This window comes from Coffea eugenioides, chromosome 11 (assembly GCF_003713205.1).
Source record: "Coffea eugenioides isolate CCC68of chromosome 11, Ceug_1.0, whole genome shotgun sequence".
NCBI classification, from domain to species: domain Eukaryota; kingdom Viridiplantae; phylum Streptophyta; class Magnoliopsida; order Gentianales; family Rubiaceae; genus Coffea; species Coffea eugenioides.
Window position 1 is genome coordinate 47,712,741 of NC_040045.1, and position 27,324 is coordinate 47,740,064.

General features: G+C 35.0%; 3 protein-coding genes across 7 annotated transcripts; 1 reads left to right on the forward strand and 2 right to left on the reverse strand.

The window, feature by feature from the left end:
- Positions 1-205: 205 nt before the first annotated feature.
- LOC113752784 lies at positions 206-6,559 on the reverse strand. Its single transcript, XM_027296844.1, has 2 exons — positions 6,468-6,559; positions 206-876 (listed from the first exon to the last, which is right to left on the reverse strand). Exons 1-2 carry the CDS (start codon positions 6,557-6,559, stop codon positions 528-530), a joined length of 441 nt encoding a protein of 146 aa, XP_027152645.1. The 3' UTR covers positions 206-527.
- A 3,102-nt stretch (positions 6,560-9,661) lies between these two features.
- LOC113753269 (F-box protein At5g39250-like) lies at positions 9,662-12,849 on the forward strand. Of its 3 annotated transcripts, none has more exons than XM_027297375.1 (3): positions 9,662-9,781; positions 10,029-10,086; positions 11,531-12,849. In XM_027297375.1, exon 3 carries the CDS (start codon positions 11,536-11,538, stop codon positions 12,286-12,288), a length of 753 nt encoding a protein of 250 aa, XP_027153176.1. In that variant the 5' UTR covers positions 9,662-9,781; positions 10,029-10,086; positions 11,531-11,535; the 3' UTR covers positions 12,289-12,849. The 3 variants fall into 3 exon arrangements, with proteins under 3 accessions (XP_027153176.1, XP_027153175.1, XP_027153173.1); XM_027297374.1 differs by having other exon boundaries at positions 9,663-9,817; positions 11,492-12,849; XM_027297372.1 differs by having other exon boundaries at positions 9,663-9,781; positions 11,492-12,849.
- A 623-nt stretch (positions 12,850-13,472) lies between these two features.
- On the reverse strand, positions 13,473-25,401 carry LOC113751309 (RNA-binding protein 47-like). 3 transcript variants are annotated; one of them, XM_027295265.1, is made up of 19 exons: positions 25,322-25,401; positions 24,873-24,966; positions 24,479-24,543; positions 24,306-24,371; positions 24,075-24,146; positions 23,894-23,966; positions 23,547-23,584; positions 23,357-23,464; positions 21,427-21,546; positions 21,258-21,338; positions 21,113-21,181; positions 20,115-20,192; positions 19,830-19,988; positions 16,150-16,257; positions 15,256-15,324; positions 15,038-15,100; positions 14,781-14,938; positions 14,553-14,621; positions 13,473-14,062 (listed from the first exon to the last, which is right to left on the reverse strand). In XM_027295265.1, exons 2-19 carry the CDS (start codon positions 24,895-24,897, stop codon positions 13,795-13,797), a joined length of 1,689 nt encoding a protein of 562 aa, XP_027151066.1. In that variant the 5' UTR covers positions 24,898-24,966; positions 25,322-25,401; the 3' UTR covers positions 13,473-13,794. The 3 variants fall into 3 exon arrangements, with proteins under 3 accessions (XP_027151066.1, XP_027151065.1, XP_027151067.1); XM_027295264.1 differs by having other exon boundaries at positions 25,061-25,380; XM_027295266.1 differs by having other exon boundaries at positions 13,892-14,057; positions 24,873-25,385.
- Between the last annotated feature and the right edge of the window lie 1,923 nt (positions 25,402-27,324).

Here is a 27,324-nt window from a genome sequence, read left to right on the forward strand (position 1 = left end):
GATAGATCGAATGGACAACAAACCTTCTTCTCCTTCTTCTTTTTTTTTTTGAATCAGAGAAAAGAACCACAGGTCCTTTGTACACAAAAATCTCTTCCCTATTAGATTCGGGGAAAAAGAAACAACAATAATGCTGTCTTACATATTTAGCCAACTCCTGAGCTTTTTCCTCTCATTTCGAGTCCAGAGTCCACACAACAAAAGGTTCCAACAAGGTGGTATTCTTGATACTTAAAAGTGAGGGGAGGGAAGAAAACAAGGCAAAGAAAATAAACAAAAAATTACATATACATGAGAAGATATAATATAATTATTGAATTTCATCATATATGGCAAATAACTAAAGAAGACCTTGTGACCCTGCAATTAGCTAGCTAGCTACTTCTTGTTGTAGAATGATTACTCCTGCATTTGCCTGGGAAAGTGCATAAACAGCCAAGAAAATAGTGGGGGTGGGGAGGGGGTGTGGAGAAAAAAGAGCAAATCTTTTCTTGTTTACTTTGGCTTCAGTTGGCGATGAAATATGACTACGTATTATACAGCAGCGAGTTGGTGTGGTGTGGTTGAGCCTGCCCAGCACTGGACCCATAAAAATCAACCAGATTTTGCAAAACTGAGATTTGGGTGCGGAGAAGAACAATGTAGTCAGCAGTTTCTTGAAACAATTGATCAGGCTTGATCTCCCCGTGATCAGTGTGGACCGGAATGATGTTCTTGAGAGCCTCCAACTTCTCTGAAACGCACGCGCCTGCTCTGATTCTTGTTGAGGAGCTGTGCTGGATTTTGCAGGCTCTTCTATGGGGATTCGGCCTCCTCCTTGCAGTTTTTCTCATTAGGATGGGCGTCCCCATGTAGCTTCTTGGCCTTGAGCCCATTCAGGGTAGAAACCAAGATGAAGGGAAAGGCTGGAGGAAACAGGGAACTGGGAGGAATGGGGGGCTCGGTCCCCCGGCGGGCTGAGCGTTTCAACGGGGTTATGTCCTGTCTTCGAACGCGTTTCTTTGGATTGGAGGTGTTTAAGTAAGGCGATATCTGACCCCAACTGCCACTTGTTTATGTATAAACTACACAAATGCCATTTTTCCTTTTTTTTTTTTTGTGCCTTTATTACCAAAATAGTTTTTGATTGGAAAGATATCTTATGACTGATATCTCCACGTGACGCCAGGAAATCGTAATACTACTAGCAATTATTAATGCAATAATACTATCCCCTTTTTTTTAAAAAAAAAAAAGAAAGAAAAATCCAATACTATCCTTCCTCTTCTTTTTTTGGTAAATAAGGAAATTAGAGAATATAGATGAATTGCCTATGTTATGAAAGTTATAATACTAATGGAGTAGTAAAATGTTCATGAAGCAAAAAATTTAAGTTAATCATACGGTCAAAATAAAACTATATGCATCTTTTATGAATGTGAATTCAAACAAAGCGTGATTTTTTTTCTTTTTTTGGTTAAATGTAACTGAAATTTGACCTCATGTTAATAAATCGTGTATATTTGAGCATTTACTATATGAGAGCCACTCTCTATTATATTTACAGTCTATTTTGGTGATGTATTAAATATGACTCTTTCCTTTACCGATGCTAGTTCTCATACCAAGGTCCTATTAACACTAGTAAGTGCTTCAAAATATGGTTTGACGAGCTAATGCCAACCTTAGAGATCGGCCTTGTTTGGATTGCATTCTCTTGAATTTTTTGTAGAAAAATTACTGTAACGATTTGATGTATGTGAGAAAATAAGGTAATAGGGAAATATGATCACGGAAAAAGACGCAATTTTTCGTCAGAAAATGGCTATCCAAACGGGGTTAGTCGAATCTCTTACCTTTTCCTTCGGCAAAAACCAAAAAGGAAACAGAAAAGAAAAAATAGTAAATGTAGTTGCATTAGGATATCAAATTATCAATGACATGTTAATTTAATCCATAATGTATAAACAAAATGACATTTAAAAAACAAAAAAAAAACCTCCCGATTTTATCAATATTAAAATATGTGGACATATAATCAATTACACCAGAGCAGGTATCAACTATCATCATAAATTCCTAGCTCCCCTTTTTATTTGGTCTAAAATGTGACGGCCTATTTCTGAATCCACAAACAAAAAGAATTGCATTTCGAACCGTGCTTTTGAACTTCATTGTGGCTCGACGAGAAGAAGTAGAACAATAAATGAGATTCATGCAACCGCTAGCTAAAAATTGTGCATCTCGAAATGTAAAATATCTGGCATTACCGAAAGAGATGCTATCAAGCTAACAATACTAGCTTTGCAGTTGCAACCCCCTATACTTACTTGAGCCCCAAAAATCAGATGGTCCACATCATTAATTCAATTTTTCTCTCTCCCTTTTTTTTATTTTTTAACGAGATATCCAGGCGACAATCTTTAACACATTTATATTTTACTTAACCTATCATATATATATATATATATATATATTAATAATTACTATTTTTTCTTACATTTATATATTTTTTAATTAATTTTATATTTCTAAAATTTTAACGCCTGAAATAAATCTTATAGTCACGCGGTAGACGCACACCATTTTTTGTTTTAATTTTCTATTTAACAAAGCTTGTATGTGGGAGCGTGGGGTCCCGTGACAATCATAATGGGAGGCCCTACTCTCTTTACATACAAGAAGAAGATTGTAGATATTTCCGTTGATCGAAGGGTGTTTTTGTGATTTACGCCAGAAAGGCAGCCACACCAATTTCGTATCTCAGTTGAAAAATTCTAGCGGGAAGATGGCACACAACTTGCGACCATACGAGATCTGTGATCCATCTGGAAGAGACTTGCCCGAGAAAGCCTGCCTGTCTGCGAAAGGCACATTTCAAGGTTGGGGCCTAATCATTCTACTATTCCCCAATTACCCTCCAGATTTTCTTCAAGCTTGGGAAGGATATTTACATATGACCATACTTGTCGATATTATGCAAGGAAAATGGATTCATTTTACATTCCATGCATGATTAGACACAAATTGGAACGGGTCATTTCCTAGCAATGTCCCTAGCAGCCGTCATTTACAAGAAGATTAATTAGCATGACTAGCTAGTATTCAATAAGAGAATTGAGAGCCAATCCATCCAAAAAGGTGAAAGGCAACAATTCGGTAGTCTGGAGAATAATCGTGGGATTAATTAGTGAGACAAGTGCCTTAAAAAAAGTGTACTTATATGATAGCAGTACTTAAATAAACTTGTACCAGTAAAGACAAAGTTTTGAGGAAGGGAGAAAAGTAGTCCGGCTAAAAAAAAAAATGGAAAGGAGGAGAAGGGCAATGAAGTCATTTTATAAGTGGAAGAGGAGGAGCGAGGTAGCTGTTTTGGAAGGGTGTGTGGCTGTGGCTGTGGCCTCCCAAAGGGGCGCATGTGAATGTGGCATGGGCCAGCAAAGCAAAGCAAAGGCCACCCCCTTCCCCCTTCCATGATCAGTGAGTGAGTGAGGTGGGAGGAGGGAAGAAGGAAAGGATACACGCATAATTTTGCAAAATGGGCAAAGTAATGCACATGGGGAGAACATGCAGAGAGAAGGAGAGGGAAGAGGGCAATTAGGCTTTTGGGGGTTTGAGAGAAGGATTGCATGTGACAAAGTTGAGACAGTGCAGCAGCATCAAATGTACAGCATGTTCTGCACATTCCCTGCATGGTACTGATCCCGCTGCAGCCCCCTCCTCCCTCCCCTCCTCATCATTATACTTCCCATTATCTACACCACCAATTCCAAAGAAACTACTAGTAATTACTACCCCATGATTCATTCATTACTCCTCAGTGCATTTAATACTAGTTTACTTGCTTCTTCCCATCTTATATATTCTTAATCAATTAATATTAGTAGTACAATCTACACCATCGCATTTACATGTACATGTACATGTACATGTTCGTTCCAACTTCAATCTACACCAAATTGATTGTAGGAAAAATGTTAGACATGCTAAATGGCACTTTATTATGTATCAGTAATGTGCAACTTTCGAGTTTGGTTTCCACATATTCAATGTTTCAAATTGTATCACACCATCATCTCGTTAAGTAACGTAACACGATACAATCTGAAATAATAGATTTCGAAAATTGAGGCCTTGTTTGGTAGACAGGTTTTTTGTCAAATTTGTCTGCTACAAGTTTTTTAAAACTTTAGCTACAGTAATTTCAAAAAATTTCTCAAAATTTTTTAAATTATATATTTCAAAATATTAACAAAAAAAGACACTTCAAAAAATTTTTAAAAAACTTCTACAGTAAATTACAATAAAATTTTAGACAAATATTTAAAAAACTCACTTGCCAAACAGGGACTTGAGTCTGCGCAAGTTTTGACCTTGAAATTAACCTTGCCATCGAGAGGCTCCTAATCATAGCATAGTAGTTCAAAAGTGCAAACATATTTACTACTTGAGCACAAAACTCTTTTTTTTTTTAAAAAAAAAAATGTCACATGTCTGCATGTGATTTGTAGCCATATCGCTGGGCATGTGTGCCACTTGTGACTTCCTCGCGTGATTACGTTGTATTAAGTGGGAGGAGTCTCTTCATGCATTATTATACGGACACCAATTAGTCACTCTATGCATGGCGCTAAACAAATTTTATTCATATGGAGAAAATGAATATATATATATATATATATGACTACAAATTTTCATTTGATTGTGTGTGTCTATATATATATATATAACTGGCTATATTATTGTGGTACTATATGATGTAATCGATGACATACTATAAAATGGTTTAGCTGTACGATCGAAAAGGAAATGGAAAAACTTTTGGATAGGAGATTATTTGAAATATTATTTAGAATAATTACTGTAACAATTTTTATGATGTGATGTATGTGAGATAAAAAGATAATTGGGAAGATAAAAATTTGTGTTGGAAATTGTACTTGTGATGTAAGCAAATAATTTTGAGCCATTATTTGGCTATCCAAACAAACTCTAAATTAAATGCTGCCTAAATTAATACCTGCAGATTTTTTTCCATTCTCTGCTTTCTCATAGCATCATAGTATCTGTCTTATACGAGTTGTATTTTCCGACAAAACCATATGCATGCTCCAAGCTGCCAACAACATCTCATGGACCTGCCCATTGATTATTATTATTATTATTATTATTATATATATAAAGAAAAGGGTACTAATTTCATTAACAGTCAATTATATATACGGCGCTTGTACTAATTTCACCAACTTTCAGCATAGAATTCCTATCTTTTCCGAAAAAAAAAAGAAAGAAAGACCAGAAGATAGAGAAACAGAGCCTACAGCCTACCATGCTAGTAGACACTTTCAATTCACATTGTAGGAGCCAAATATAGGAAGGAATAAAAGGATGATCAGTGCATGGGAACAAAGGGACAAGATGATGATGAAGGGCTTTGTTCCAACTTAACTGGGTGCTGTTATTTGACAGCCTTTTCTTTTCATTCTTTTTTTTATTGTTGTTCTATCATGAATCTTGGACTGCCCAGTTAATCCTAAAAAAAAAAATCATTCAAAATATTCCTCACATTTTGCTAAATGAGTTTTTTGGCCATTCACTTTTAAAATAGTAAATTTACATCTTTTACATAATTAAGTCAATAAAATTTGGTTCTGATCTAAATTTTCGACCATTTTTTACCTTACTTCCATCTCATGGCCAAAATATGATCAACTTTTTTAGGGGCAAAAAAATTAGATGACATTTTGTAGTTAAACAAATGGTCTGATCCATATTCACTTTTGTCGCAAAAAAAAAAAAGGATTTGACCTGAATTATACTTAAATTTTTTATAAAAAAAAGTGGAATCTAACTTAATTTATATTAATTTTTGCCACTGAAAAAATGGGATCCGACATTTTTTGCATACAAAAAATAATTGTATGTGGGTCATGTAGTGTTTTCAGACTAAAAAGTTATTGAATACTTAGATTGAGATTAAATTTTATTAATTTAAATTTATAAGCAATATAAGGAGGGATGACAAAATTCATTTGATGAAATATGAGACATATTTAGAACGATTTTCCCTTAATTCTAATGTAGAACATTTGATAACGAATGGCATTGTGGAAATTAATTAAAAGCCTTATGGAGCTGCATCCATGTGCTAAGGTACGCGCTTTATTCCTTTTGTTTTTCGGTCGGCAAAGAAACCTCCGGCCATCAATATTACTCCATGAGGACTTTGTCAGCCTTCACTTTCTGCCTCCAAAGAGTGTATACGAGAGACGTCCAGACCCACTTGTTTTGTCTAACATGCAATAGCCAATTATACTTTTCGCATTTGGTATAGTACACAGGTGTTTTTTTGTACTAATTCCGTTCTCTTTTTTTTTCTCTTTTTCTTTTTCCGTTTGTCGTTTCCTCTCATGCCCGGCGTGCCAAATGACGTCAACTAGAAACGCTTGTGTTTTTCAGTTTTTAATAGATTGGACAAGTCCGTCTACCGCTCATTCTTTCTTCGCTTGGCCCTCGTTTGGGAGTGGAGGATTTGGACAGAAAAGAAAAGAAAATAAGAGAAAGTTAACTTTTCCTTCATTGGTTAGTGTTTAGTAGGAAAGAAAAAAAGGAAAATGGAAGGATTTAAGAGGATGAATAGTAGGCACTAGGCAAAATTTTTCCTTCCAAATTGGAGAGAAAGTTGGAGGAAGCTTATGAAAGTTTTTTAAAATACTTATTTTATCCTTAAAAATGTCTTGAACAAATATTTAATGACTTTCATATCCAAAATCATTTCACTAATTTTCAAAACTATTAAACAACATAACAATCCCTTCTCCCATATAACATAAGTTTTCCTTTCTTCTCTTTTCTATCCTAAACTCCCAAACTTAGCTTGATTTAAAATTTTATCAAAGGAGCAATTTCGCTAACACATGTTCGCTCTGTCGGTCCACTTCCTCACTAATGACCAAACTCAAGGTGCTGTTGAATTGAAGCGTCAAGGCTGTATGGATAAGTAATCTATAAATGCTCATATGAGTTATTTGTGGCCTGGAGACATACCTTACCCTGTATCAACCAAAATGAAGACTCTGCTTAATAATTCAATTTAACACTTAAATTTAATAAATTCAGGTCTTAATATGTTCAGATACATTTTATAACTAGAAATTGAATATTTAAATTAATTAAGTGCAATTGAATCTCCTAAACAAAATTTACTCTAAAAATTAAGTGATAAGCTATTTGCTTATCACTGAATGTGATATAGACTCAAATGTATTAGATTTAATATTTAATAATTCAATAATTTAATGGATTCAAATTTTAGATTTCAATTTTATCAAACGCACCCTAAAACTATTATAACTTTAAAAAAAAAAAGAGAAACAAAAACAAAAGGAAAGGGGTAACTTCAAGAAATCTCCCGCTTACTTTTCTATGTTTAAGAAACAAAGCAGGGGTGTTAAAAAGATACCCAATGAACCGAAAGAAAATAAATCGCAGTCGGTTTGGGTAGCGGTTTGGTGATTTTGGCACTTACCCGAATGGGTTCGTTTATATGGTCAATTAACAAGTCCCACAATATTTTTAAGGTGTTGAAAATCGGAGTGTACTTATGACAATCGCTTCTGAATAAATAAAATTTTGTATTCAATTTTATGTTGTTGTATTGTTTCACTAGTTTTTTTTTTTTTTTTTTACTACAAAACTTAGTAATCTTGGATTGCCTATTATAAAAATCAATAAGACGTTCTCTAAAGAATACAGGCAAAAAAATAAAAATATGAATTGTTTGATTACAAAAGCAGAATTAAGAGTGGGAAGTGGAAAATGGAAAACGGAAAGCATTATAAATTTTTGTTTTCAATGATTTGAATACCTGTAAGATCCCAACGGGTATTGGTGAATTAGTGGATTTCCTGCGGGCTTGGGCTACTGAAACCGCAGTCTGTGCATCTGGCCCAACTATTACATATCATGTCTACAAAACATAGCACGTGTCCGGTCTCCAGTGGGCTGGTGAGACAGACATTTCATGGCCCTCTAGTCCAACTCTGACCCTAATCACCAAGTTTACACCCACACGACAAATCTGTTTGGGACATGTTGCCCAAAAAAAGAATTATTTTTTACTCGAAAATCTATCCAAAAGAATATCTTGGTCAAAAGTCAAATTTCTTTTTTTTTTTTTTAATCACAAACTGATGGGCAGATGTCAATCTGAAACTGGGATGTCGGTGAAATCAACCTTATCTTAAATAGTTCTGCGTATTATCTGTTTGACAGGAAACTTGACAGACACTGGAATTTCCCTGGATTTAGAAACTTTGGATTTTTTTTTTTTTTTTGGAAACTTTAACTTTAGAATTTTGACCGAACAAGTCTCAGCGGGAGTAATTAAAATTTCTAGCGACCAACTTACTTGCCAAAGGCCAACAATAAGGTGGTAATTCAAACCCAACCCATAAGGAAAGAAGTCCATCCAGTGTACTAGATTTTAATGCCAAAAGCAAAAATCATTCGAAGTGCCACTTAAAATACGATATACTCAAATGCAATGGCTGTGATATTATTATTATCAGGGCAGCTATTTAAAATATGAGTTCGCCCATATGGAGCAGTTAAAAATCACCATATACACTTAAGCAATGAGTGGCGATATTGTCAGGACAATAATAATCTTTTTATCAAAGCAAAATTTACTCAAATGTCGAGATTATTTTCAATTAATCAAGTTCATAGATTTTTCTAGTTTCATTAAGCACTAATTACTCATCTCTCCATTTTAAGTTTTTGCCCTGCTCTTTTACTCTCCTTATTTTCTATGTCACTCGCTCATTAATTAGTCAATTATTTTCGTGATTTACTAACTTGGTTTTGGCTTTAATATTTTTTCCTGAAATATTACACCAACCCTCTTCTCTCACCGTTTATATATATATATATACTAGCGTTAAGGGCACAATCAAAGTGTATGCAATTTCAAAACAATTAAAATGAAATAATTTCATATGAAATTTGTTTTTCACATAAATACAATTTATATAAATTAATTAAAGAACTTTGATTTATAAGGCTATAGTAATTTGGTAGTTGCAATACTTAAGGCGATAATGAATAGTTATTTTGATAAAATGTGATTAGCAAATTAAAGTAAAAATTTTATAATGATATATAATTAAAAGTTCAAAAAATGATAAAAAAAAATGTCTATACCAACTGTGATCCCTCTAACTTTATATATTGCATATAAGCGTCCACCTACAAATAGTGACAAAAAAAATTATGATATTATTAAACGATAAACATAAACATGAAATATCTAAAATAAAAAAATAAATTATTTTTTAATTTATTTTTATCGCTTAATTCGTATTATCGTTTACATTAGTCTAAGGTTGAAAAAGTACAAAGTCACCTTCTTATTATTCTCTAGAGTATTGGCAAAATTAATAAATTATACGGGTGTGCCTCAGTCATCAGGGGAAACGGATTATCTTAGACATGATTGTAGCAAAAAATGATTAAAGCAAATGGTGGGTCCTTCGCAAAAGAAAACAAAAAATGGGACCCCAATCGAGAGAATGTGGCGAGTGAATTTTCATTTTTACGTTTTTTATTTGGAAGAATATATTTGTTGGAAAACTTTTGTACTCGTGGCAAAATTATTAGAAACTCAATGCAGACACAAACGCGAGAGAGGGGAATGAAAACAGGCTGACCGGGTGGGCTGGTAAAAAAAAACCGGTTTTCCAGAGTCCAACGGCTACAGAGGAGGAGGAGGAGGAGGAGAAGAGTCTTTGGCCCCTCGCAAGTGAGAAGTCTCCACCTACCTAGCCCTTCTTCTAGGGTTTTGTTTTACTCGCTCTTCTTACCCAACGCTTCCCAATTTCCCATTTATTTAAGATTTCTTCGTTCATCCAATCAGATAACTGAAATAATTTAGTATTTCTGGTTTCCAGAAATCAAATCCCCATGTTTCCTTCGCATTTACCTATTTTTATTCCATTTCTTTTCTTCAAATTATTTTCTTTTTATGCTATTTTAATCCTATTGCACAGATCATCATCATACCTTATGAAAAAGCCATAAATTCTCCGATTAGCTGTAGCTTTACAGGTACTTGTGCCTTTTATTTTTTATTTTTTTAAAATTATGTCAATGTTTTCTTCCCTTCTATATTTTGATGTGTAATAATGCTTGCAGCATAAGGGATTGTGTAGTCCTGGACACTTATCCTAGTTTGTATTAGTTCATTTATTTGGCATCTTCTGGATTTGGGCTCTTTTCTTTTTTTTTTTTGGTTATTATTCAATTCTGGACTGTTGGTTTCCGTGGATCATGGCTGTAAAGTTTTAGCTATACGTTTTTTTCCCTTTGTGTTTTATCCATGCTAAATTGATGAAATTTTGGTTTATTTTGTATATCAACGTAATAAAGGAGCTATTAACCAGCCAAGGAAGGGTTCGAATCCTGTGGCAATTGGGGGCGGGAAGGGTGGGAGGGTAAAAAAAAAAAAAGTGTACCATGATGTGTAATAAAGGAGCTATTTTTGTTCTTAAGTTTTGAACTTGGAAGCTGGAATTGGATGAGCCTTAATGATTTACTATCCTAAACTGCATGACGCTTGTGAGTGCAACTAAAACTTAGGGAAAAATGACAATTATTTTTCTTCATCGCACACACGATCATATGGTGTCTTGACTCTTCTTGCTATTGATTTTTTACCCAATAGAATGGTTTTTTTCCTTCATAGTTTGATTACTTGTCATCTCAAGTGAATTGTTAGTTTGTTAGCAAGCCATTTCTTGCCCATGTTGTCTTTTGATATATATTTATTTAGGTAATGGGAGAGCCGAGATAGATAGTGAGGCGTATTTTAAGGCAACAGTGAAGTCCATGAGTATGAGTTCAGTGAACTTGAAACTGTTTTCCATATTTATGCATGGGAAAATTTTAAAGAAATATTGGGTCATAATTTGGGAGTAGTTGATTTTAGATAAGTTAATGTTTCTTTTGTATTTGAGAATCTTCTTTCACATGAAATTCCTGTTAAGGGTGACTTTTCTTAAGAGCTTGTTTTAGTTGTTTTACTCCATCATGCCCTTTTCTCCTGCAATCTTCTTTCACATGAAATTCCTGTTAAGGGTGACTTTTCTTAAGAGCTTGTTTTAGTTGTTTTACTCCATCATGTCCTTTTCTCCTGCGTTTAATTTTGTTGGAGGTTGTACTTGTAGTCATCTTTTGTTGATCAGTATCCTATGTATAGATTGATGGTATTCCTTGTAAAAGAGGGTGGGGGGCTTTGTATCTTCTATTGTTGATTAGTACTTGAGTGGAGTCTGATGGTTGTGTCTTGCAGTAGCTGTTCATCCTGTTTTCTTTTGAGACGTTGGATTGTTTCTGCTTCTTTAATCCATTTGTCTGTTCTTACATAGAGGATTAAGTGTTTTTGTCACCTGCTGTATATGGACTTCTATGCACATTTATGTTCTGTATAATCACTTCTTGTATTCTAATGCAGTGAGCAAGTTATCTTTCCGTGAAACTCATTCTTTTGCAGTAAGAATGCCATGTGACGAAATCTTGAAGGCTGTTTTCCCACTTCTTGAAGGTGCTGATCTGGCTAAATGCATGGTGGTTAATAAACAGTGGCGAGAGATTGCTCAAGATGATTATTTCTGGAAATGCCTGTGTGCCAAGAGATGGCCATCAATATGTAAACGGCCGCAACCTCCGACAGTAACCTACCACAAGCTTTTTAAAACCTTTTATAAGCGTCAACATCGCCGGGCACTTCTCCCTCCTAGGCTGTCTTTAAATGACTTGGAATTCTATGTTGACATTTGGACTGAGGACCGTTTAATCTTCTCGGAGGTAGTTCCTGGACCTACCCTCCAGAATGGAATTTGGATCCCACCTCCTGGAATCTGTGATGTGCTTAAGTATCACTTGGAGGGTTCAGGGTATAAGATGATTCTACCTGTTGAGCCAAGGTTTACCATTCCATTGAGTCACTCAGTTTCCGTATCTGTGCTTGTAGTGCGCAAGGATTCCAACAAAGTTGCGTGCATAATTGACAAATCTGTGTTTGACTATATAGACCGGACAGCTTATCGGGCTCTAGCATTTGACTACCTTGATATTTCACCTAGCAACCCTTTTGTTTCTGAGATTCGAGCATGGATCTCTTTGTTATTCTTGGATAATGGCAATAATGAAGGGATCATTGATGTTTTTGGTATTGAGTTGGATTTCTGTGATGCTGCCAACTCAGAGGAAGAGGTCCTCTGGCTGCTAGACATTCTTGATTGGAAGTGAAGGGCTGGGTATCTGCTTTCTAGTCTGAACACCTTGCTGCTGAAGATCAAATCTAACCTGGTTGGTGTTGGTTCTTTCAAATCCAAAGTTTGTATATATGTTCCTGTCAATGGTCAATAAGTATCCTGGAAAGCTTTTGATGTTGATCTCTTGTTTGTAACATGCCGAGCTCTGTTTTTCTTGGGCTATCAAAGAGTTCCTGTGGGAAGGGAGTCTTGCTTATTTGTGCTTGAAAATTTCCAAGTTCTGTGGATTAGCTCTTGTATTAGGTTATTGGATGCATTGATCAACGAAAGCTGCATTGTACTGGTATCAAATGTTTGCTTGGCATTAGCTTATGCATCGTTATTGGGTAATTAAGAAGTTTCTCATTCTTTGGGTGTATATCCAAATAATGGACCGTGAACTGTATCTGCTCTGGACTCCTGTTAGGTTTTGCTCTCGATGCTATGATTTAGTTTAGATCTTCAAATGTCTCGTGGTAAAAGTTGGCTTCGTGGATGATATTTGGGTTCGCTGAATATTTTGTTTTATCCAATGGAATGTCTCTCGGTTACCGCTCTTGATGATCATTTGTTTTTTTTTTTTTTTAAATTAACAGTTAACGTCTGCTTAGGTTGTAAAATATCTAGGCTTGATTTCGTAGGTCGGAAGCTTGTGCCTCCCTAGGTTTTAGTGGCACAAGAATGTTGGGAATAAGAGGGTTGGGTCAGTTTGAACTTGGTTCGTTCGGTCCGAGGAAAAACCCAATGAGTCCAACCTTTTAGTAAGTTGATTTGAGGTTGAATTTAAAAATTAGATTCGAATTAAATATGAATTGAATTTAGGTCAGATCTGACATTTAAATTACCTATATAAAATAATAGTTATATATAATATTTATATTTTAGTCAAAGTTCCCCGGGATGTCAGATAGGAATGAAAACGAGAAATTTATTAAAGTTTTGACCATTTATCGAGTAGCAATAATCCGTAACATAAGCTACCGTTATTTGGTATATCCATTAATACAGAATTGTACGCTTGAGGAACATGCACGAGTTCAAATATCAAAATTCTGACGGACTTCTATAATTCAACGTTCAAACCAACTCGAATGAATTCCTTTCCACGTGCCAACTTTTATGGGTTTCATTATTTGGTCAAAACACCATGGAAAATATGAATCGGTAGGGCAGAGCATATATCTCCAGTACATTCTTCTTTTCAAACTCGCCAACCCCAACACGCCAACAATACTTGTTTGGCGGTAATATTTGAAGTCTTCTGTTTGCATGTTGAATCATATTCCGACAACTTGTGCGGCTAAAAGTCAATAAAAACTGGAATCTCTAAACTACTTACTCAGGCATTTATTAATTAAGCAACATACATAAAAATCAATAATATTAATCTGGAAGAAAATGGCCCAAACAGACGTACTATTTATAGGCGCTGTCAAAAGGTGAGATCCGCCATGGCTGCTTAAAAGCAACCAGCATCTTGACATTGAGGATCATGATACCTTTAAAAACGGTGCTGTGGATTATCTGGAAGGATTCGTTCACCTGTGAAAGGGTCAAATTTGTATGGTTCACCAGTCAAAGCGTCGAATCTGATTTGGGGCCGATGAGGTGGACGATCAGCCATTTCTGTTATTTGGGGATCCAACGTTAATCTTCCGTAAGGCTGCAAAGGTGAAGAGCTCGTCTCTTTTGTTAATTTAAGCGATTCTCGAGTCATTATGGGATAGTCGGAAACTAATGCAGTATAGCGGGGCACATAGTTGCCTGACCTGCAAAGAACAACCCATGAACTGATAGCACCAGCACCTTTAAAAGGCCACCTATTATTCAATAAAGCATAGCATTAACATAGCCGCAAGTTCCTAAAATTACTTCCCCATGTTACATCAAATTTGTAAAAGCAAAAGTTCCATTGTCAGATCCATATTAGTCAAGACGACAGCTTCAGAATCATATCTACTTCTTGTCGAGAATGGCATATACAGAAATAGACGAGATAAGAAAGTTCATATTTGTTATTGACAAAAGTTTGAAAGGTAGGTTCGATCAATGCACCAAATATTGGCATTAGAACAAAGCCACCTCTGAAATAAAAATAAAAAATAATTTTTTTGGGAGAAAATCTTGAACGATCATCAATTCAGAAAATATTTTAAGTGGAAGAAATGCAACACGTGCAAGAAGCCCATTGCAAGGGATAAAGAAGATAAGCCAACACAAGCCATGAAATCAAGTTCAAGAAAAGTATGAAACACTAACCTGGGCACTGACAAGTATGCAGGTGAGGCAAGAGAATCCACAACTGGGAAATGGACTTGACTAATGAAGCTGGAAAGCAATCGAAAATCAGGAAGTGGTGAGAAAAAGATTGCACCTTGTAATACCCATAGACTTAGGTACTGCAACCCATCCAGGGGAACTGTTCTAACAGATGGTGGCTTATCAAGATTTATTGTGCTGGTAGTAATCATAAGGAAAAGGACAAACCTAGACTGTGTCGAGCCCACATGAGGGATAAAAGAATCATCAACTGGCAAATGAACTCTACTGGAGAAGCTGGAAATAGCCACATCACTCTTAATAAGATCTCCTACCCTTGACAAACCACCTGGAGATCGACCCAGAAGCAGCTGGTCAACCTGATGCTACATCCAGAAGATAAGTTGTTCAATTAATCACTACTGCATGTCAACAGTTGCAAAACCAAAAGCATCAAATGCCTAATATGATTGCAGGACAAATACCCTAGAAATTAATCCGGCAAGATAAACTCCTTTGTTTTCTTTGTCTGCTCCTGATAACATAAACTATAAAGGCAGACATGAGAAAGTAATTATCGAAGTAATTAAAAAAAAGCAGCTTTAAATATTCAAATTCCAACTGTAAATACACAAAAGACGAGATATGGATATATCTAATAGTTGATAATTTGAATAATTCACGCATTTTGACAAAGCTGAACCTGGTCAAGGACAGATATAGCAGCGGATTCAGGTAGTTTTTTGAGACTGGTCAAGTTTTGAATGTCAATCTGCCAATTATAACACATCAAACTTTAGGCGGAATAAAGCAATAATAGCTAATACAGTGACCTCAAGAGCTCATACTTTCTCAGTTGTCATTATTGAAAAGACTGAAAGAACTTTGAACAAAACTTATTGAAGGAGAATGCACAGAACAAAACCAAACAGCAAGCCAATGGAAAGTTTTTAAGCAAATATACTATATAACTTCATCATGATTTTCCATAAGAATAAACAGAAAATGGACACTAATGAATTATAAATATCATCAAACAAAATTACATTCAACGCTTATAATATCTATCCAAACAATAAGTGCACCAGATCCACGTACATGTTATCATTCAACAGCCTAATAACTAAATATTTCAGTAGCCAATTAATTGCTCATTCTTTGCTAAGTGCCCAATTGCTTTTCATGTAAAATATAGCACAACATGTTCCTGCCTTGACTTTCGGAGTAGCAATACCAGTGGGCTGCTCTCTAATGTGAAATTCTTTGAAGCAGCAGGATATACAATCAATGCACACCATTTTAAGGCAATAAAACTTTACAATCTAACTTGGAACTTTAACAGCACATGCAGTTAGATTTCAAGTTACTTCATCAGATATATTCGTAATGTCTTTAGTTCATGAAGATCTAACAGATGATATTGATTTGGAAGTCAGCTCCACCCAATCAAACAGGACTTCTGGATGTTTTTTGTAAGATGCAAGCAAAAAATTTACAGCATTCAAGTCAATTTAACATTTCTCACTAAAGCTCCAGCAATATAATGATGTCTAACAAAGCATTAATATTAAAGCTTACATTTAGCTCTAAAACTTACATCAAATCGAGTAGCAATACCAAGTCGCAATATCCTAAGTAGCCGTTCTCTGACGCTTAAAGGTAATAACAGTACAGCCACTTCATAAGGATCCTCATACTCAACTTCCTGATGTCACAATGAAAAAGAAACACCAACTTCAGTTTAGCTTAATTCAGTTATCAGAATTAACAACTTGACAACTAAAAATTGATGACAGGCTATCCAAATTTTCAAACAGTCTCCACACTTTGCAACCAAAATCTATCATATGCATACAGGGAAATAAGGTCAAATCGCCAGCCATAGCTCAATCCTGGCCGAACTGCATAACCATTCCTGCATTTCGTTATTTCTATTTCTTTCACATGACATGAGCATATTAAGCAACAATATCATCTACAATTGCTCAGGTAAATTCAACTAAACAAGACAACAAGGGATACCTGGACACAGGAAAAAAATTGAAAACTAGAATATCATTTCACAAAGGAACAAGGAGAGCTAGACTACCAAAGGTTAAAAGCAAAACAATTATGTTAAAAGAAAAACGCACCACTGACAAAAATATGTCATGCATCCCATTTCCAGGTGCATTTAGATAAAAAAACATCAGCCAACAGCACAGCACTATACATGCATATTATGGAAACAAAGTGGGTTGTGAATGCAATCAATGTTTCTCCCCTCAACTTTCAGATCCATGTAATTTCTGAAATTTAAAAGCCTAGTTTTTTGGGGCCTATTATTTTTCCAGAGCATTTCACTAAATGCTTAGGATTCCAGTCAAGTATAGTTTTCTTCATAGTCTGCTTGTTCTGTGAAACCAATGCTTGCCAATTTGATTTTCAGAACCATGAAAGCACATGTCTAGGTATAAAAGGCTCACTTTGTAGGAGGTGAAACAAGATAAATCTAGAGGTGGCAAAATGGATAAATGGTTTTTCTTAAATGGTTGGTGGATGCAATTAATCCAATCCAATTACAACCGTTAAACAAATGAATCTAAATGGATAGGATTTAAATAGTTACAGCAAAACCACAATCCATCCATTTAACAATTTAACAGTTCCAATGGCTGCACTCACAGTACTTTCACATCTTTTCATTGGTGATCTTTTTGAACTTCAGGAAATATAATAGCTCTCTGTCTACAATCCAAACAAATTTCTGTACTCCTTGTTCCTTGGACTTTTTCTCATTTTCAGAAGCTGTTTCATAAAAATTTTTTGTGTACCTTTTTTCTGCATTTCTTGTTTTTGCTTTTCCCTTACAATTCAGAACACACACACACTCTAGTGAATCTTTATTCATGCTACATCATCCCGGTTTGGAGTTAAATTCCAAAGTTTACACATGTAGCAGTTGCCAGTGTATATGCAATCAGTGTATAAAAGATTTACCTATGTATAAATTGATTCACCACTCTAATTTACGCTCCACATTTATTGTTTCCTAATTAACTTGGAAAAAATTTCCATGGGCCCAAATCTCTGATAGTTAAGATTCCAAAATTACTTTAGTTGTATTGCAAATAAATCAGCTTATACTTTTACAATAGAAAATTTTGCATGGATTATGTTACCAATAAGAAACTCATGTCAATTTTGAGTTTCAACATGACATAAGCTAGTCACGTATAATTAACAAAGGACATTTTAAATTTCTTGTATAATCAATGAAAAACAAAACACAAGACGTTAGATTCTTATGAAAGAATTCATTAGAAAATATTAGAATTTACAGTTCGGCTAATGGGTCATTAAGACTAAGAAAGGTCTCATGTGTTAGTTTTTTTTAAATAAGTGTATCTAATTCGGGAAAGTGTCACAATTCAGTGGGTGCAATAAATATGAGTGCGTGTATTTACATAGTAATTTAGATGTGATTTAGGTGTTTTAACGAGTGCCCATTGGGCATCTATTACAAAGATCCTATAACTTAACCCTATAAATCGAGATTACTAAAATTGTCCAAATTTATCCCATACCTCCACCAGAAAACTATTAGTAGAATTTTGACCATATGAATGTTATCTATAAATTCTCTGACTTGAACTGTATCCTAATATTGCCATAAAATTTAGATAAAGCATCTTATTGGAATCTATATATATATATATATATATATATATATTTATATGAAAGTAGCTATTTTAATCACAGTGTTTCTCACTCCTATGTGGCATGCCTAATTGAAGAGAATTAACGGGTTATGGGTTACTTGAATTTTACCCATATTGAATCCTATTTGAATTATATTACGTGTTTAAAAATTATCTCTAATTTTAAAATAACTTTAAAAAACAACTAATCTTATCTTAATGGTATCTGCTTTCTATCAAATTATTACAATGATTATATTATATGTTTAAAAATTATCTTTAATTTTAAAATAACTTTAAAAAATAACTAATCTTATCTTAATGATATATGCTTTCTACCAAATTATTACATAGAAATATAGTAAAACCTTTTTAAATAACAATTATTGAAATCTTACATATCCCATAAATTACTTCATGTCATCACCATATCATTGATTAGTATTCAAATTGTTTATCATCTTTTCTTAATTTTGAATTAACTTAGTGTAAAAAAGAAAATTAACTGTTACACCGACAGATTTACCAATATTATTGGAAATTGAATATTTATTGAACTTGAAAAATGGATTAATCGATTTTTTTCTACTTAATTAAGTATGAATATATAATTCTAGGTTTATGGTCATTATAAAAATTTAAATTATCTAAAAGAATATTTATAAAAAAAGAATATCTACCAAGTTTTGGATATGGGGTACATTATTTGATATATACTATCATATTATAGTGAAAGAATGTAAACAAATTTTTAAAAATTAGTAAATAATTGAACATTAAAATTAATATGAATGAACATGTAGAACTGTTGTTAATTTTTATATTTAAATTATTCATATTTGTATAAATTCACAATAAATAAATAAAAAAGACCGTGCTAAGGCACGGGTAAAATTCTAGTAGTTAATTGAAAAAAAATTGTAGCAAAAAGGTGAACCTTTTGCTTTCAAGGAGTTCAGTACTTGAGGATGTATATAGTGGAAGAACACATAATTAGCAACTAAGGGGAATTATGAAAAGAGATGAAATAAAGCCACAAAAAAAAAGGATTTTTTCACTGTATTAAATAAATTGACAAGGCTTCTTATCAACATTTTGACTGCTGTTTTTTAATTCCCAATCTCTCCAGACTTCCAATTCTTGTGATGTCTTTACTGTGTAGAACCCACTTTAACGGTGATGTTTTATCATTAAAGCTGGTATTACAGACCCACAACGAAAGTAACAGATGTACAGCTGGGTTGGCGTGAAGCCATCATTGTATAGGGTTAAATCTACTTTGCTAGTCCAAGCCTATTCTTTCTTTGATAGGTGGATTTATATGGATGACATGGTAATCCATATAAATGTACTTGTGTGGTTGGGTTTAAATGGTCATCCATGTAAAGTCATTAAATTTTTCTTAATCATCCCTATCCATTTAAGCTTGGTTTATTTGGATGGATAAATGGATATGGATCCAAATTGCTACCTCTACATAAATCCTAAGTTTGGGAGCTTTCATGTGTACAATTTGCTCTACCAAAGCCAGATTATGAAGGATAAATAACTAATGTAAGACATGGAATGGCAGACTCAAGCTCTAGAGGTGCATTACCTTTTGAGCCACCTTTTGCGAACCAGATGTACAATCACTGGACAAAGGAATTCCCAAATTGGCACTTGGGGTGTGACTTGGAACCTTATTTGCTTTTTTCTCATGTGAGTCCTCACGTAAGCGCTTCTTGCTTCTGTCAATTGGCCTTGCTACTTCTACCTGTTACCAAACAGTAGTTAACCCCAATAAATCTTATTCGTAATAACCCTAATACATCTCACTAATATGAATTCACTCCTGCAGTTGAATCCCTAAGCGCTCTAAGATAAAAGCAGCTTCAATTACCGAAAGCATAGACGTTGGACCTCCTCTAGGCCATTGTACTGTCTTCCCATTCATTCCCCTTATAGCATTTTCAAGATCCTATTATCAGAATTGAGAAAACAAGTCATGTAGTCAAAATCACATTCCCGCCAGACTAGATTTTTTATTTTTTTTGACAAAACGGTTGCCACTTAACTTGAAAATACCACTCAAAAATTCAAACACCATGAGTTCAAGTAAAATTGATACTGCATTTTCATTGGAAAGAGGACATCATGTCAAAACAAAAAAAAAAGGAAAAACCCACACTGAACCTTTCTGAGTTATACATTCAAATCATTTTGCTAGGTAAGAATGCCAGCCCAAATGATTTGCAGTTCTAACTTCCAATTAAAAAAGGCAGCATTAGAGGAGAAACTGGAAGCGATAAGAATGTGTTGCTGACCAGGTCAAACTTCAAACAGCTATAAATAGACAAGTCTAGAGTACAATTCAACCATGATGTGTGTGTGTGTGTGAGAGAGAGAGACAGAGAGGGGGGGTCGGGTGAAAGAAATGCAATAGAAATCAAAATCTCCAAAATCTGTAAGCGCCTTGAAGAAAAATATTCAACACTTATAGTGGACATGAAAATTACTGAGCCTCATGACCTTTACTATCCTGGAATCACTATCAACCTATTTACTACTTATCATGCCAAATGAAACAACTGTTAGCCTAGCAATTTACTTTCCTCAAATCACCAAGATGCTCATTCTGTATTTCATTGTTGTCAGTTCCCTCCATCTTTTTTTTAATAAACCTTCAAATGACTCCTCTAAAAAAGTAGAATTCTGTTGACACAATAAGATGCACACTTGTTCATAACATAGAATAAAGAAATCCTGTTCGCCTTAATTCCCCCTGGCAAAAGAAATTACCATACAAGTCATTGCAATTTTAGACATACTCAGAAAATGTGTCACAACACTGAACTGATGTATGCCAGATATATGAAGAGTAATAAAAGGCCAACTTACTGCCCGTTTGGTAAAGTGGACAAACCCAACAGGGGAGCTACCCTTTCTCCACAGCACTACTTTTTCTATCTGAAAGCATGATGATTACAGCATCAATCATCAATTGAATCACCAAAATTTCAAATTGAAGTTGCAATTAACCAACCTCTCCGAAAGGCTCAAATAATTTCTTCAAATAGTTTTCATCAGCACTCAATGGAAGGTTCCTGATAAATGCAATTTTGATCTGAAATCGCAGAGAGTTCTATGGTAAGACATCAAAACACGAGTTGAAGACAGCATGCCTTACAAAAAGAAATATGTAGTTCAAGGACCTTGGCTAGGGCAGCTGGATCAATTTCAGGTTGATCCTCAACCCATTGAACAGCTGGATGCAGATTACCACCAAGCATAAAATCTGCTTTCGAACCAACCCGAAATGCCCTCGCAGCGGCCTGTTTTTGAGAATTTCGAAGGAGGCAGGTTCAAATTTCCGAACCAACTATAGTCTTTGGATTTTGTAAGCTGGAGAATGTTATATCTAAATTAACAAGGTAGAGATTTTGGATTCATAATCTTCCCTCATCTGTATTTATTCTTATGATTAGATTCGAAGTGGAAAGATTGCATAATCAGAAGCATTATATTGATTGGCAAAGATGCAGAAATCATGCATCAACAACCAAGGTTATTTTTTAGCTATCTTGAAATAATCTTAACAGAATTGAACAGGGATGCGAAACTACCTCATGACAAGTTTAATCATAAAGCTTGCTTAAGAGGATAAGAAGTAGAAGAGACCTAGTCCAAATCAGAAGTTCAAAGAAATATACTCAAGGAACAAGGGTTCATGAAAAACTTCAGGTAGAATCAGAAAAAGCTACGCCAAGCATTTGGAAGAACAAAAAATAGGTGACATCAGATTCATAACGCAAGTGATTTTAAAAAAGAGATGGGACATCTTACTGATATAGTTTTTGGCAATTCAAAGATATTAATCCAACAAAATAACGGCACTGGTAATTTAAGAATCAAGATATGAAGGAGTGTGTTTAAGGAAACTATACGACGACAGAAAGTTGAGGAGATGAAACAGAACTAGCTTTAAGAAACACATGGTTTGAGAAAGATTGCAAAGATAAAGATGTCATAGTTTGGAAGCAAACTTTGCTTTTAGATTGTGTTAACACCCTCAGTCCAATGTATGATTTTATAATTTATTGGCACAACTTCTCAAGTAAATGTTACAAGCATATTACAGATTACAGAAAATTGGGAGCATGAGAAATATGCCAAAAATTATTCTCCAATAATTTGTGTTTTAAGCAGTGTGATTGCTTCTTATTATTTAATCTTTTGCATAAGATCAGGGAGAATGGTAGCTTTCGATCCAATGATCGTCAAAGTTATCCACCCATCATTCATTAGAGGACAATAAGCAGAGAACAACTTGCACTACTTAAGAGAGGGTATGTACAAAACTTATATCTCAACATCTTATAGAGGCCAATGGAATATTGATGATGAAACATTTTTTAAAATCTAAGAGAGATGTCTGTAGAATCTTGAGATTTAACCCACTCCCACCGCAAGAGTTACAAGTAATAAACTATGGAGGAGACAAATATTGAGCCTAAACGAACTCGGTTTAAGATTCAACAGAGAAAGTCTGGAAAAGATTATGAAGAAGATACTTATCAGATGCAGCTTTTAATCAGAAAAGGAAAATAAAATTTCTTTGTAAATCAGCTAAATCTGAGAAAATATTGACAAAAGAACAAGATTGGACCTGCTGAACAATGTTTGAGTAAAGCAAATAATATATCAGCGTTAAAGGTAGAGATCATAACGCATTGATGAAGATGACCATCAATTAGTCATCACGATTCATAATTTTGTATAGTAATTTCTCGTGCTTCATAGCAGAAAAGTTAATTGATAGGCTAATGCACTAAGTTTTAGATTAACAAATGCACCATCTGTTAGCCCAGATTTAGTACCCACCCTCAGTGCATCATTCAGATTTAACATTTATTTTTATGGAGATTGAAGTGAATTATAATCCTTGTTTTGTCTTTTAACAAGAAAATGGACCAACTGGAACCAAGAGTCAAAACCACGAACCTGAGCTTCTAGCCTGTATGATTTGAGAAGCAAAACGAGTCAAGCAACACGAGTCAAAAACAATATCCCCATATGTGAAACACTGAACAGCTAGGGTAAAGATTCATTGAGCAAATTAGGATGGCAGGAAAGAGAACTTACAGCATGAGAGGAGAACTTCACAAAAGCAAAACCACGATTTCGTTGCTTTATAGATTTTGTTTCTCCCACCGGTGAGGCAAGATCAACAGAAATAACATCAGGAAAAACCTATACTAAGAAAAGGAAATGCAGGTAAGGTGTCTTGTAACCTTTGAAATTATATACAACTGTGTGCAACTCAGAGGTGTACCTGACGTATAATTCCCTCAAATTCATAAGTGCTCCAACCTTCAAGACAGAATGCACCAATCAGGTACTGTTTAAGAACTTTAAAACTATAGAATGAAAGAAGTGCAACCTGGCACCAAAGGAAAAGTTCATACAGAAGACCAGATAAAGAAACACTTGTCAACTAAATCACATGATACCAATAAATAGAAATGTATACGGAACATACTTTCATAAACTTCATGAAAATGGTGAACTGTACTTTTTTTTTTTTTGACCAGAAAGACAAAAGCAAATAACTCTGGGAGGATAAGCAAATGGCAGTTGGTGTGCAATCTTCTACAAGCAGATATTAGGCAAGAAATGAACCTTTATTGAGGTTTCCGAAAAACAAAGTATCCTGCTCTTTAGACGGGAGAACACCAATTTTCTTTCCATCTAGCTGAGTCGTAAAGGTCAGAAGAAATATGGTTCAACAAGAATTCTAAATCCATAATCAATTTTCAATCCAATTAGTAACAAAGTATGGTGCAGAAGATGCAATATTTACCACAAATCCAGATTTTTCTCTCACGGCCTTCTCAGCAGCCTCTTTTGTTGCAAAACGCACAAAGCAAAAGTCCTAAAATGCCACAGATAACAATGAGAAACCATGTGATTCCCTTCTTCCGCTTCTGTGCTTAATTTCTCTTTATGAGATAGTGAGACGAGAGACATGAAATGTTGAGCATCATAGTCGATAACAGAAACAAGTAGAGCAACAAAAACATGTTAAGCAAACCTTTATGCTGCCTTTTTGATCCTTTATAAGACGTATTTCAACAATTTCCCCACAATGAGAGAATATCTGGAAAAGCAAAGATGCTAAAATTAAGTGTGCAGAAGTAAAGGATGTGTTAATCGATCCTTGATTCGTTCATTTCAAGAGAGAAAAGCCTGGAAAGGACAACCAACCTCATGGATAGTACTTTCAGTCACTGTGTGAGGCAAACCGCCAACAAACACTTCAGAACCCTTAACTGCATCTCAGCCAACAAAAGTTTTCCCATTAACCGTCGGCAACTTCACTAGGAGAAGAATTGAATAGAAACAGAAACCGAAATGAACCAGTATACAAACAAGACAAAGAGATAACCTCGGATTTTTCATTTCAAGTGAAGCTTGACAAATAACAGAAGTTGCATTAACGAATTGTAAGACATGTTTGTTTTGACTAGTACAAGTCATTGCCAAACAGAAACTTTTAGGATGAAATTAACAAGCTCAGTAACGGTCCTATCAGGAAATCACTTGCTGCAGTAGGCACTGGAAGAGTGAAATTTCAACGCACATTTGAATACAAGCTTACCATGATGCTCAGCAAACTGGCTCATCCCTCACTGAGGAGGCTTCTATTCACGAAAACAGATTTAAGGTTCTCAACTCCAGCAAAAGCAACACCCCTGAAAAAAAAGAAATGCTTCTCCCATCAAGCAAAAAGAACGGAAAATTTTGATGATCAAGCGAACGAATTAAAGCAACAAGCTAGGGTAAAACCGTGTGAGAGTGAAAGAGATGGAGCATAATACGAGGATAATACTCATTTGCTGGATTTGTGCTATGAAATTTAAGTCATGAAAGAAAAGAAAAACGATAGATTTCGAGGGAATTCAAGTAACAATGCCAAAGAAGGAATAAAGGCTGGAAATATCTTTTGATTGAAGTAAACACTAGAGCAAAGGAAAATAAGGGACGTCTTGCCAGATGTGATGAATCATGCATGGGTAAAAAATTCAGATAGTGAAGATGCTAATTAACCAAGTTGGATGAGGAATTTAGCGAATGGAGCAGCCCTAGTTATTGAATCCGCAGGCGCAGAGGCCGGTAGTTCCGGTCGCAGAATCTTTCGGTTGAACGAATATGGTTTGGCTTGATGATTTTACAATAATGTCCTTGTTAGTTATTGCCGGTTTGCCGCCTGCACTGTCCTACACGTACAATTTTATTTTATTTATTATTTGTTTTTGTATAGCTTCCTACTCTATGACTTCGTACACTATGGAGGACCTGAAGAGATCTAAGGGTAATTTGGAGGAGACTGAATCACTACCGGATCAGACGGGTACGTAGAATTTTTTTTTTTTTTAAGTAATACCACATTTAACTGTGACAAATTCGTGGGAGGCAAGGGTTAAACTTTAATGCTTTGGTGGTAGCCACTAACCCAAAGCCTGGTGGTTTCCTACACGTACAATTAATTAAATCAAACAAAGAAAAAAAAACATATGGGGTGTGTGCACATAATTAATATTGAATATACTATTATGGTTAAATATATAATTAGTACATGTACAAAATTTAAATTTAAATTATTTATTAAGCATCTAAATTAGGATATGCAAAAGATTAATTCTATATACATATATACACGCGTACACGCACACGCGCGCACTGTCATATATTTAATCACATGTAGGGTTAATTTGAGATTATATATTGTTCCAAAAAGCCTAATTAAGACTACATCTTGATAAGATGAATTTAGCAGGGTGAATTCTTAGTTTATGATGGAAAAAAAAAGGAATTCTACAACGAGGGTGTTTCTTGGAGAGTTTTCTACAAATGGGGTCTTCGCATTGAGCTCGCATTCGGGCTTAGTGCGAGCTCACCGACCTCGCAGTGAGGAACGCCAAGACCCCATTTCAAAAAAAAAAGAAGAGAAAAGTGAGTCAGAGAAGCAGAACGCAATATTGAAACGTAGCTGTCGAACAGCAAAACAAAGAAAACAGAGTTGTCGAACAGCAAAACAAAGAAAACAGAGCTGGGTTCTGCACATCGAAGCATCCAAAGACCGGAGCTGACCGGAGCATCCAAAGACTGGTTCCGCGAGTGCTGCTTCCCAAAATTTGCCAGCATTGCCGTCCCATTGCGACTCTCAAACAGCATAAAGGTGAGGCTTTTCCACTTGCAATGCGTCACTTAATACTTGAATTAATACTTGAATACTTGAATCCAAGGGCAAGTTCAGATTTGTTGTGAAATTTGGGTTTAAATTTGATGTGGGTTGTGCTTATTTTTGTAATTTTTGTGGTGGATTTGAGGATATACGTTACATTTTTCGAATTCTTGCAATTTTTCTATTTCCAATTTGTTGCAGTTTATTTGCAGTTTCTGCAATTAGTGCAGAAAAAGCATGATCCGAGGTCGGATCCGACGCAACACAAACGGATCCGACCTCGGATCCTTTGAGAATCAAAGGCGAAATTGGGTGTTACGACCTCGGATCCATAGTTGTTAACTCAGATCCGAGGGCTCGTCTGATCATCTGTTGAGACGGATCCGAACCCTGTTGGATCCGAGGGATGCCAGAAATAATCCGAGCTCGGATCCTCGCATTTCATAAATGCGAGGTCTGGTTATATATATATATTTTTTTGGATTTCGTTGTTCGAAAATTCGAACTCCGTGAGTTCGCATTTGCTGAATGCGAAGACCCTTTGGACGGAATCCCATGCTCAAAATGCCCCATTTGTAGAATTCTTTTAAAATTCATCATAATTTTAGAAATTTCTCTGTCATTATATTTTTTTTAAAAATGTCTATTTTTTTGCGTTGAGGAAGATAAAACAAAAAAAAAAGAAAAAAAGGGCAAGTTCCATTTAAAATAGAAAATGGGTTCTAATTAAGGGAATTAAACATGAGATGCAAATGAGAAACGAATTTGTCTAGGGCAGCTATGGGTAAATCGTACATTAGAGTTGTGTTTCTAGAGAAGAATTTAGAAAAATAAGGGCCTTGAACTAAAATGGGAAAATAAATTT

What these genes read in the sequence shown, in the direction of transcription:
- LOC113752784 (XM_027296844.1), bottom strand. Translation starts at nt 6,559, where the DNA reads ATGAAGGAAAAGTTAACTTTCTCTTATTTTCTTTTCTTTTCTGTCCAA. An exon ending in AAGCGAAGAAAGAATGAGCG is followed by an intron (nt 877 to 6,467) that starts GTAGACGGACTT and finishes GTTTCTACCCTG; the next exon opens with AATGGGCTCAAGGCCAAGAA.
- LOC113753269 (XM_027297375.1), top strand. Translation starts at nt 11,536, where the DNA reads ATGCCATGTGACGAAATCTTGAAGGCTGTTTTCCCACTTCTTGAAGGT.
- LOC113751309 (XM_027295265.1), bottom strand. Translation starts at nt 24,897, where the DNA reads ATGAGCCAGTTTGCTGAGCATCATG. An exon ending in TTTCGGAAACCTCAATAAAG is followed by an intron (nt 23,585 to 23,893) that starts GTTCATTTCTTG and finishes TCTGTCTTGAAG; the next exon opens with GTTGGAGCACTTATGAATTT. An exon ending in TTGAGGGAATTATACGTCAG is followed by an intron (nt 23,465 to 23,546) that starts GTACACCTCTGA and finishes TTCTTAGTATAG; the next exon opens with GTTTTTCCTGATGTTATTTC.